Genomic DNA, 12,736 nt, shown 5'->3' on the forward strand with positions numbered 1-12,736 from the left:
TAGGTTTTTGTCAATTTTTAAAAATCTTGCTTCAGAATTTTAATTCTGTGACTATACCAAAGGAAGATTGATTCATACTAAGCAAACTCCTAAGGGTCCAATGTATAAACCAGAATACCAATTTATTAATTTACATGGAGAAATATAAATGCCAAGCAGACCACACCATTCATGTTAGCTGGTTAGCACATCTGCCTGTTATAATGATATGTGAGAAAGCAAATAGAAATAGAATAGAATAAATAGAAAGTTTCTTGGTGAGCATAGGACCCCAGAGCAAAGGGAAATGGCTATTAAAAGATGATATTCATGGCATTCTAGTGCTCCGCTTGCCCATGGACCAAATGTTTATATTCATGGGTTAGGAACTCAGCCCTGCAAAGTATTAGAGGTGCTTCACCAAAAGATTAACTTCGGGGCTTTCCTTTTTTTTAAAATTTTTTTTTTAAGATTTTATTTATTTGTTTGACAGAGAGAGACACAGCGAGAGAGGGAACACAAGCAGGGGGAGGGGGAGAGGGAGAAGCAGGCCTCCCGCTGAGCAGGGAGCCCAATGCGGGACTCAATCCCAGGACCCTGGGATCATGACCTGAGCCGAAGGCAGACTCTTAATGACTGAGCTACCCAGGCACCCCTGGGGCTTTCCTTTTACAGGGAAAACCTTTTATGACTATATAGATCTGTGCATTTCTCTTTTTAGTTTTTTTTAAAGACTATATCTCATATTTTTGATTCTGCTTTGATCATCCTTGATTTCGTATAAAAGGCTTATTTCTTAAAGCTTTAGATGTGCTTTCTTTTTTTTAAAATTAATTAATTAATTTTTATTTATTTTTTTTGAAGATTTTATTTATTTATTTGAGAGAGAGAGAATGAGAGACAGAGAGCATGAGAGGGAGGAGGGTCAGAGGGAGAAGCAGACTCCCCGCCGAGCAGGGAGCCGGATGCGGGACTCGATCCCGGGACTCCAGGATCATGACCTGAGCCGAAGGCAGTCGCTTAACCAACTGAGCCACCCAGGCGCCCTAGATGTGCTTTCTTGAGACCAAACCCTAATCACATTATTTGGGATTAGGTCTCAAATTTCTTCAAATATTTACAAATTGTGCTCAGTTTGTGTCATGTCTATAGGTGGCCTGACAGCCATTACAACATGATTTTTCCTAATCTCATTCTGAAAGCAATTCCAGGTTGGGGATGCCTTGCTTTTGTCCCTATGTATCACTTATGTGGTTATATCCATTTCATAAATGAGGATACTGAAGCCCAGCGAGGTGAACTAATTTTCTCAGGGTCATAGCTGGCCGGAGGTGGAGGTGATATTCAAACTCAGATCTGTCTGGCCCCCAGACTCATAGCTTTTCTACTCTACTCTTCTGGCTTTCTTTATTAAAGCTCTGTTATATTTTCTGTCCACAGAGTTACTGTGAAGAAAATGAGAACCGTTTATGTTAGAAATGTGTATGTGTGTACTTTGGATCATCCAGCTAGAGGTCAGGATTACTTGATCCTACATCCTGCTGTTCACCCAAAGTACAGTTGGTAAAAACAATCAATTTACTAGTCCAATAAGTATAGTCCAGTCAGCCATCTGATCTCTGGATGAAATGCAGAAGTGTAATCTGGGGGAAGGAATGAAATACACCCTAAAGAAATTAAAATAACCTTTCCCCAGTGATTGAGAGTATATATATATTTTAAAGATTTTATTTATTTTTTAGAGAGCGAGCGAGAAACAGCATGAGAGGGGAGAGGGTCAGAGGGAGAAGCAGGCTCCCCGCTGAGCTGGGAGCCCGATGTGGGACTCGATCCCAGGACTCCGGGATCATGACCTGAGCCGAAGGCAGTCACTTAACCATCTGAGCCACCCAGGCGCCCCGTGATTGAGAATATTATTCAGAGTCTAAGCTACTATCAGAAGTTGATCAAAGAATTGAAGCCCTTCTACATATTTATCTCTTATTCATCAGCTGTTAAAAATTTAAACGTGGCCAGTGGGTGGGAGGGCTCCTGGCTGGCTCAGTTGGTAGAGCAGGTGACTTTTAATCTCAGGGTCATGAGTTCAAGCCCCACGTTGGGTGTGGAGCCTACTTAAAAATTAAAAAAAAAAATTAAATGTAGGAACTTTTATGTTTACAGTAAAAGCCAAGGGAGAACACCTCTAAATTGAAGTTCAGATTCATATCAGGAGTCTCATTTGGGGTTATGGCTCAACCCCTGTTTCTTAACAGGTCTCCATCCTGGAAACTCTTCCAGGAGAGGGAATTATCTTCCTCTCCCGTTGAAGCTCATTTAGGGTGCTTAGAAGGCCCTTGGCTTCAAGAAGTGGCACAATGGAAAGAACCACACATGTCTGAGTTTGAATTCTGGCTCTGACATGTACCAACTGTGTGAACTTAGATAGGTTACTCTGTGCCTATTTTTCCTAATCTGTAAAATGGGCATAAAATCATCACCTCTGGTGATTACTATCAGAGATATGTGAGCTAACATAAAACATTTAGCATGGGGCCTAGCCTGTAGTAGACACACAATATTTCCTATTCCTTCTTGTGGATATAGGAGCACGTGATTCATAAGTGTCTCACACAACAGTAGCTCATGCATGCAGCGAGCACACCAAGCCACAATATTTTTGATGTGAACACCAGAACATTGCTGTTGTAGGTGGGGGAGGGTGTCAGGAGTGGTGGTGTTGTATAGCTCTGGTGCTGTTCATTTTATTGTCTTTAGTTGAAAAATGCCATTTTTTTTAACCCCGTGACAATGATACACATCAACATTTCCCAAAGTGCATTCCCTAGAACACTAGTCAAACAAGTTTGGAAAATGCTACTTTCTACTACTTCCTTTTTTAGCTTCACAAAGCATGTTAGTAAAATATTTAAAAGTCTCCTAGGGTGCCTGGGTGTCTTGGTCAGTTAAGCATCTGCCTTTGGCTCAGGTCATGATCCCAGGATCCTGGGATCGAGTCCCGCATCAGGCTCCCTGCCCAATGGGGAGCCTGCTTCTTCCTCTCACTCTGCCCCTCCTGCCTGCTCATGCTTTCTCTTTTGCTCGCTCAAATAAATAAAATCCTTATAAAAAGAAGTCTCCTAATAAAGAAACATTTTGACTGAGTCTAACCCAGCATTTTACAGCTACAATTGGCTCTGGAGTACTCTTCTGAAGTATAATTTATGTTACATCGTGGATATCACTTTGGGTATCCCAAGTATACATGGTTGTTGCATCTTGGAGTAGCTCACAAAATCTTATTGAACCCAGAACACAGCTTGAACTTTCAGAGGACAAATAAGAAGCAAAGCTTCATACATTGGTAACTGTAATATAAAATAAACTGCATTATGGCTTATGAAGGATTTTGTCAACTCACTGGGTTGACATCATCATTTGTTGAAATGCTTCAGTGGTAATGACTATTTGAAGTGGAATTTGAATTTGAAAACCACTATTTTTCACCCTCCGGTTAAATAATTGATTCAGGTCAATGTTATCAGTGGATGTTAAAATTGGAGGTGAATGAGTATTGGGGAAACTGGTTACTCTCACAGTGGCAAAGTTCACCCCACAGATGACTTGCTAATTGCAAATGGGAAAATATAAAACTGAGTGGACAAGGAAGTAAGTGAACATGAGTTCATACCAGTATCTCGGACTTAATCCAGTACTGCAGTGTTCAGGCTAGCCCTCTCCCCTTGCTCACTGGTAACTTCTTTCTCTGACACTGAGAAACCTGGCCCTTATCGTCTACACTACATTGACTTATTTGTTCAACCCTAGCATACATGTAATGTCAGCACTGATAACCTATACCCCTGTGAGAGACACATTTATTAATTAAAATGCCATGTTTGTATAGCACTTACTTTGGTAAAGAAATACCTTGTGTTCTTTTATCTTGTACCAAGTCTTTGAAATCCAGCATATATGTTACACTTGCAGCTCATCTCACTTAGGACCAGCCACATTTCAGGTGCCTGAAATGTGGGGGACAGGGGCTGCCATCTTGGCAAAGATCTAACCCTCCACATTTCCTGGGAGTTTCCCCTTTGGTCTGTGCTTCTGCATGTTTTCCCTCTTTTTGTTGCTTCTCACTCCCAGTACAGAAGATCCCACGAGGTCCTGTGACATGGATTGATTCCAGGCCCTTGGTTGGGTGAACCACACTGTCTTACCCTCGTACAGACTGTGGAAGCCTTCCATGTACCTCTGGTACACACAGTCATTCTCGGGGTCAGTGGGGGAGGGGTCCGCACAATCCTGACACAGGGATGGAGCCAGGGGACATGGACAGGAAGCCAAACTTCATGCATATGTCAAGCCACTTACAGATGTCAGTGCCATGCAGCAGCTGGGGCTCCTCAGCCACCTGGGTTGTGACCTCCCTCCTCCTGGCCTTCCTCTATCACCTTAGACCTCCTTGTACCTCCTCTACAGCCACCTGCAAGCTGCTGTTTGGAAGCAGAGCCCATGGTCATTGGCTGAGATTGTGGGCCTGAGCCCCTGCTCAGGCAGCTACTAGCTACAGAAAGGTCCAGAGGCAATATAATTTTTAGTTAAAAAAAATTCTGTCTTTTTGGTTTTTTAGTTAAGCATCTTGGGCACTTTATGTTTGCAGAAAATGATTCATGTTCCCAAATGGGTATAGGTTGGGAGTTTATATAACAAATTTGTTCAGAAGTTATTGAAGGATGGGTCATAAAGATTAACATTGGAGTAAAGACCTTTCTTTTCTTTTTTTTTTTAAAGATTTTATTTATTTATTTGACAGAGAGAGGCAGTGAGAGAGGGAACACAAGCAGGGGGAGTGGGAGAGGGAGAAGCAGGCTTCCCGCGGAGCAGGGAGCCCGATGCGGGGCTCGATCCCAGGACCCTGAGATCATGACCTGAGCCGAAGGCAGACGCTTAACGACGGAGCCACCCAGGCGCCCCGGAGTAAAGACCTTTCATTCGTCCATTTATGTGACAAATATTTATCGAGTGCCTATTATATGCCTGGCATGGGAATTTTTATAAAGTACTTACTTTAACTTCATTTCTCACAATAGTCCTCTGAAAGCAGGTACTATTTTAAATCTCCATTTTATAGAAAATAAAACTGAGACTCATAGAGGGAAAGTCACTTGCCCAAAGGATTATAGTAAAGGATTATAAACCAAGATTAGTCTGACTAGAGAGTCCAGGCTCTTAATGCAGCCTCTAAAATACACGGTGTGACTTTAAAATGGTGGGTGAATTGTCCAGGAAGGCTTTGTGAGAGAGGGACCTTGAGCTGGGCTTCTAAGGATGCTGCATGTGATTTGGATGGAAGGGACAGAGGTGTGTGAGGCATTATGGGAAGGCCAATGGACTGAGTTAAGAGAGCCGGATTTTGGGAATTTGGCGAGGAGCTGGGGTAGGGCTTTCTGGGTAAGATTGTACATGGTGTATGTGAAGAACAGCAAACAAACGTCCAATTGAAACAAAATTGTTTTCCTTTGCTTATCCATTCATCAAAGGACATTAAATGCACTTTATGTGCCAGGCGTTAGGTGCTAGGGTTTGTAAAGGCCAAAGAGATTCAGTCTAACTCTAGACTTTAATAGTTTATATAGTATTGGTAGAAAGGTTAGAAAGATAGACATAGGCCAGATTTTGAATGGCCTTGAGTGCCAGGCTAAGGTATTTCTATTCACAGTACTTTTATTTCAGAAACTTACTGTTTTTATGCCACCAACCAAATGTTTTTAAAAAGGTTTCATTCTAATCCCAGTACTCTTAGCTATGTATATGAGTTATATAAGTTTTATTTGTGGGCTAGCCTGGGACCCTAGCCACATTTATAGCATTGTTGTTTTTTTTTCCCTCCAAAATATATTCTTGATCTGTAGGCAGCATGGGCCACTAACTGAATTGAGAAGCAGAAAATTTTGGTATTTTGGTTCTAGCTTGCCTCAAACTCATACTGTGACCTTGAGCAAGTTCATTTGCCTCTCTGGACTTCAGTTTCCCCAAAATAAAATGAGAGAGTTGAAACAGATGAGTAGTTCTTAACCCTATCACATCGATGTCCTCTTTTATTTATTTAAAAGATTTTATTTATTTGAGAGACAGCACGTGTGTGCGTGTGGGGGTGGGGTGGGATGGGGGAGGGGCAAGTAGACTCTGTGCTGAGCTCGGAGCCCCACGTGGGGGCTCAATTCCACAACCCTGAGATCATGACCTGAGCTGAAACCAAGAGTCAGACACGCTCAACCGACTGAGCCTTATTTTATTTTATTTTTAAAGATTTTATTTATTTATTTGACAGAGAGAGAGAGAGCAAGAGCAGGAACACAAGCAGGGGGAGTGGGAGAGGGAGAAGCAGGCTTCCTGTGGAGCAGGGAGACCGATGCGGGGGCTCGATCCCAGGACCTTGGGATCATGACCTGAGCTGAAGGCAGACGCTTAACAACTGAGGCACTCAGCGCCCCCTATTTTAATATCAAATGTTTTTGCAGCCTCCCTTTACTGTGAATTCACATTTATAGATACTAGATGATTAAAACTGTACGCGTAGTTTCAATAAACATCAGTATAACACCCTAACTATAATATAAAATAAAAAGAAAATAACTTTTAATAAAATAACATGTAGTTCAGTATATATTTCAGCCCGTCAGATGCATGCACCATTGTGTATAATCACTGTAAATGTGACAGCTGTGGATGCAGATGAAGATGAGAATATTGTACATAGGTAGGTCAAGTACCCCATATTTCCAAATGATGGCATGATTTTCTGAAATGTTTTTTCTTTTAAGATTTTATTTATTTATTTGACAGAGAGAGAGACAGCGAGAGAGGGAACACAAGCAGGGGGAGTGGGAGAGGGAGAGGGAGAGGGAGAAGCAGGCTTCCTGTGGAGCAGGGAGCCCGATGGGGGGCTTGATCCCAGGACCCTGGGATCATGACCTGAGCCGAAGGCAGACACTTAACCGTCTGAGCCACCCAGGCACCCGATTTTCTGAAATGTTGATCAATTTTGGTAAAGTTTCAAACCAGGGGCACCTGGCTCACTCAGTCGGTTAAGCGTCTGCCTTCGGCTCAGGTCACGATCTCAGGGTCCTGGGATCGAGTCCCGCATTGGGCTTCTCGGGCTCCCTGCTCAGTGGGGAGCCTGCTTCTCCCTCTCCTTCTGCCTGCCACTCCCCCGGCTTGTATGCTCGCTCTGTCAAATAAAAAGAAAAAAAAGTTTCAAACCGAACATAGTACTGTTTTCCCTCAATTTACATGGTAGTTGCAGTCCCCAAAAAAGTCAGTGTTATTAAAAACATGTAAAAATACTTTATCTGTAAAATGGAATTAGAATCTAGGCACGGACCATAATCATTTTTAAAATTTTAAAATTTTTATTTTTAAATGTTTATTTATTTGAGACAGAGAGAGAGCGCGCACACAAGCAGGGGGGAGAGGCAGAGGCAGAGGGAGAAGCAGGCTCCCCACTGAGCAGAGAGCCCGATGGAGAACTTGATTCCAGGACCCCGAGATCATGACCTGAACCGAAGGCAGACACTTGACCTACTGAGCCACCCAGGCGCCCCACAGATCATAATCATAAGCAGTCTTTCCCTCACACCATATTGGGTGGCGCATTTGGAAGTTTTTCTCAATTCCTTGTTGTGTTGGTTGGTCTCCCAGTGCGCTGTAGACGTCTGGCGTTCTATGCTGCGAACACCAGAAGCATCCCTACACATTTTCATTCTGCCCCCTAGGGGGCGCTGCTCCCCGTGTTGAAAACATCTGGACTAGAAGAAGCCCTCGTCTGCCCATTTGATTTTTGGAGCCCCTGCCTATTGATTGAGTGAGATCCATCGTGGGATACTGTGTCAGGACTCAAGAAGTCCTGTGTGTGTTTCTACCTTTGCTTCTTGTGCCTCCAGTGTAAACAAAATTAAGGACTTGTTTTAGGAGAATTGCTGTGTCTTAGAAAAGACTTTGAAATGCTGGCATGGAAAGCAGAATAACTCATTAGTTTTCAGTGGATTAAGGAAATAGGTTCCACCACTTAGTTATCTGTCTGCATTTGTCATTTTGTTCTCAAATGTGCCTTAGGATTTTTAAATAGTTTCTTATTTTCTTAGGGAAGAGTAATATGTGTTATAGTCTGTTATTTCCAGCAGATGGCAATGTTTGGTGCAAAAACCATTAGGTTTAACAACTGCAGATTTTTCTAGGCTCTCTTTGTAAAATCCAAACTTCATGGCGCATATTTGAAAGTATCTCTCCGTTTTGAAAGACTTGATACGAGTTAACTTGCTTAAGGCAAGGGATAGGCTGGTGAAGAAGATGCCCGTAATTCAAATTTTTACAAATTAAGTCACATTTTACTATAGAAACAATATTTTAATAGAATGGCTAAGATATATGCTTTTATGCAATGAATATTTATCCCTTGATTTGTCTACAAATTCTGATTTCCTTATAGGTTTTATTTTATTTTTATTTTCTTAAAGTTTTTATTCATTTGAGAGAGAGAAAGCACAAGCAGGTGGAACAGTAGGCAGAGGGAGAGGGAGAAGCAGGTCCCCTGCTGAACAGGGAGCCCGACGCAGAACTCAATCCCAGGACCCTGGGATCATGACATGAGCCGAAGGCAGACGCTTAACCCACTGAGCCACCTAGGCGCTCCTTCTTATAGGTTTTAAATAATAATTTATTTCGAAACAGTTTCAGACTACAGAAAGATTGCCAGAACACTACAAAGAACCCCCATAGTCTCTTTAATCTCAGACGCCCCAGTTGTTACTATTTTACTCATTTGCTGCATTGTTCACCCTTATCTGTGTGTCCATTAGCCTTAGTCTTTCTCTGAATCTTTGGAGAGCTAGGTGTTCCATCACCCCTAAACACTCCGGAGTCTTTCCCCCAAACAAGATCACTTTCCTACTGGCATAGCATATCACTAGCATAGAACCCTCCAAATCAGGAATCTGCACTGGTATCACATTACCATCCGGTTCACATCCATCCATTCAAATGTTGCCAGCTGGCCAAACAATGTCACTTTTTCCCTTCGTGGTTTGAGATCCTATCCAGGAGTATGTGTTGTTTAGTTTGTGATCTCCAATCCAGACTGGTTCTTCTGTCTTTCTCTGTCTTCCACAGCCTTGAAATTTTTATAGAGTAAGGACTTTACAATCTGCAGGATGACCATTAATCTGGGTCTGTCTGATGGTTCTTTATGAGCAGGCTCAGGCCGTACATTGTAGGCAGAGATTATACAGCGGAAGTGATGCTGCACGTTAGGAGGCATGTGATGTCAACCTGCTTCGTCACTGGTGATGTTAACCATGATCTCCTAGTCATCAGGTTTTAGCCAAAATCAACCGTTGAATTAAAACCCAATTAAAATCTGTCCTTTGGATTTTTAAAAATTTTTTTTTAAGTAGGCTCCACACCCAGTGTGGGGCTCGAACTCACAACACTGAGATCAAGAGTCGCATGCATGTTCTACCAACTGAACCAAGCAGGTGCCCCTTGGGTTTTTGTTTTTTAAAACAGTACATATTAGGGGCACCTGGCTGGCTCAGTCCATAGAGCATGCAATTCTTGATCTCAGGGTCGTGAGTTCAAGCCCCACATTGGGCGTGGAGCCTACTTGTTAAAAAAAAAAACAAAACAGTGCACATTGAGTCTCTCCATACTCCAACTCTAAACTTCAGAAAAAACACCTAACAAACACCCACTTTTATTTTATTTTTAAATTTAAATTCAATTAATTAACAATGTATTATTGGTTTCAGAGGTAGAGGTCAGTGATTCATCAGTCTTATATAACACCGAGTGCTCATTCCATCACGTGCCCTCCTTAATGTCCATCACCCAGTTAGCCCGCCCCCGAACCCTCCTCCCCTGCAGCATCCCTCAGTTTGTTTCCTAGAGTTAGGAGTCTCTTATGGTTTGTCTCCCTCTCTGATTTTGTCTTACAAACACTCAGTTTTAAATAATAAGTCATTTCAAACATTACTTGGTCAATTTGTACCAGCATTTTCCCTTTGCTAAGAGCATGTTATTGATTTGAGGGGTGATTACTCTGAATTAATGGTGTGTTTATTGGGGGTTACCAGTTAAGATCTTCATCTACTGGGGATATTTTGTAAGAAAGCTACTGACAGTTTGAGTTTGATCACACATCAACAGAAACAGCTTGATTGGTAATTGTATTTTCTTGTGGTTTATTCAGTATTGAAAATTACAATATTTGAAAACATCTTTTATAAACTTGTTGCTACTACATCTCAAAATACTTAACGTATAAAAATGTAGGGGTGCCTGGTTGGCTCAGTCGGAAGAGCATGGGACTCTTGATCTCAGGGTTGTGAATTTGAGCCCCACGTTGGGTGTAGAGATTACTTTAAGCAAATAGTCTGTTTTATTGTTTTAATATTTATTTATTTGAGAGAGAGAATGCACAAGTACGAGGAGGGGCAGAGGGACAAGCAGACTCCCTGCTGAGTGTGGAGCCCAACTCGGGGCTCAATCCCAGGACCCTGAGATCATGACCTGAGCCGAAGTCAGAAGCTTAATTGACTGAGTCACCCAGGTGCCCCTGGATGGTCTGTTTTTAAAAAAGGTTGCTACTTCTGGTGAACAGCAGCAGGCTAAAATTACTTTCTTTCTAGTCCTTTTCTGAAATGAAGAAGAATGTCAGTTAATAAGATAAAAATGCCAGGATACATCTCATTATTCCATGAAGTTAGTAGTGAAGAGATTGACAAAGTACATGCAGAATAACTTTGTTTGTTTTAGGATTATAACCAGCAAAAGGTCAGTGAAAGTTTGGTCATATTATTGTATATTTTTGTTTTTTAGGAAAACAAAAGCATCAAGTGGGCATCTAGATGGGATTATATTTTGGAGTCCATGCCTCATACCAACATTCAGTGGTTTAGGTAAGTACTTTAGTTTTATTTTTAAATTCATTTATTTTTTTTTAGTAATCTCTACCCTCAATGTGGGGCTTGAACTCATGACCCTGAGATCAAGAGTCGCATGCTCTTCCAACTGAGCCAGCCAGGCACCCCTACGTAAGCACTTTATGAAACAAAGAATACATAGCTTAAGGGGGGGGGGATGTAAATATATATTTGTATTACATATACATATATATATTTTTAAAGATTTTATTTATTTTAGAGAGAGCACGAGCAGGGGGAGGGGCAAAGCGAAAGGGAGAGAGAGAATGTGAAGCAGACCCCCCACTGAGCATGAAGCCCAGGGCAGGGCTCAATCCCAGGATCCCAAGATCATGACCTGAGCCCACATCAAGAGTCGGAGGCTTAACCGACCGAGCCTCCCAGGTGCCCCGATACATACATATTTTTAAAAATTATTTTGTTACCAGAGATGGTCTTGGGTGACATTTTTTCTTCTCTGTGGCTAGTTTCCCCTCTCAAGGGGACGTTCCCTCAGCAGGTCAGATAATGGAGAGGACTGTGTGGAGGTCAGGTCTTGAGTGAAGGGCCGCTCATTCCACTGGTGTTCTTTCTAGTTTCTGTTAGGTGGCCGGGCACTCTGCTGGCCTCTGAGACAGTGTGAGGGAGGCACACAGGCTTCTGCTCCCGTGAAGCTTACTACGTTCTAGTGGATTCAGGTGAAACTGCTTGATTCCTCAGGAATCTTTAACAGGGCCAAACCACAGAGTTAGAAGTTTCAACCTGAGACGGAGGGATGGACCAGCTGAGAATGTGATGATTGGGCATGACTGTGGCAAAGTGCTGAGGGAGGGGTAAGGTGTTAGCTCATTTTGGAGTGGAAGAAGACTATAAAAGTAAAAATGAAAGTGAGGAAAGGTGTGATTCTGAGTATGGTCTTTTGAGGTGATGATTTTCCTTATATTGCCATTGCCTTTAAAGTGAGAATAGCGGGGCACCTGGGTGGTGCAGTTAGTAAGTGTCTGATTCTTGGTTTCAGCTCAGGTCATGATCTCAGGGTCGTGAGATCGAGCCCCGCGTTGGGCTCCATACTCAGTGGGAGTCTGCTGGAGATTCTCTCTCTCCTTCTCCCTCTGCCCCTACCCCCTGCATGCACTCTCTCTCTCTCTAAATAAATCCTTTTTAAAAAAGTGAGAACAGCATCCCCCACTCCTGTTTTTCTAGACTTGTTCCTTCTTCTCCTCTTCCTGCTCTCCCTCCTCCTCCTCTTCTTCATTATTATGATCATACCATAGCTTTTCCACAGAGTCTTTTGTTTGGGCAACTGTCCAGGTCCCATTTTGTTACACCTCCAGGAGTCTCTTCAGATAAAATTTATGTAAATGGTTTTTCCAAAGGGATTGTGAAAGCAAGGGGCCTCCGGATACACTGTGGGGGCTAATCTCTAGTAGTAGTGATATTTATAGCATAATGAGGAATGTACTTTAGTTTCTGTCATGAGCTAATTTACTTACGACATTTAACAGACATTTTAGACATCAATCATCTTTTTAAAAATTTTTAATTGAAGTATAGTTGACATACAATATTATTAGTTTCAGGTGTACAACATAGTGATTTGACAGTCCTGTACTTTGCGAAATGCTCACCATGATAGGTGTAGTTACCCCCTGTTACCATATACAGTTATTACAGTATTATTGACAATATTCCCTGTGCTGTACCTTTCATTCCCAGGGCTGGCTGGCTGGCTGGCTTATTTATTTATATCAAAAAGTCTAGTCGACACACAATGTTACATTAGTTTCAGGTGTACAACATGGTGATTCAGCAAGTCT

General features: G+C 42.2%; 1 protein-coding gene across 1 annotated transcript in view; it reads left to right on the plus strand.

The window, feature by feature from the left end:
* LOC118011693 (transmembrane 9 superfamily member 2-like) overlaps window positions 1-12,736 on the plus strand; it is a 77,249-nt gene that overhangs the window by 33,428 nt on the left and 31,085 nt on the right. Inside the window, exon 8 of the mRNA XM_035006550.1 lies at window positions 10,837-10,916. Coding sequence (XP_034862441.1) covers window positions 10,837-10,916 — 80 coding nt within the window. The remainder of the gene's footprint in view (window positions 1-10,836; window positions 10,917-12,736) is intronic.

Source organism: Mirounga leonina, unplaced genomic scaffold (assembly GCF_011800145.1).
Source record: "Mirounga leonina isolate KUSES-001 unplaced genomic scaffold, KU_Mleo_1.0 Mir_101664, whole genome shotgun sequence".
In the NCBI taxonomy this organism is placed as follows: Eukaryota; Metazoa; Chordata; class Mammalia; order Carnivora; family Phocidae; genus Mirounga; species Mirounga leonina.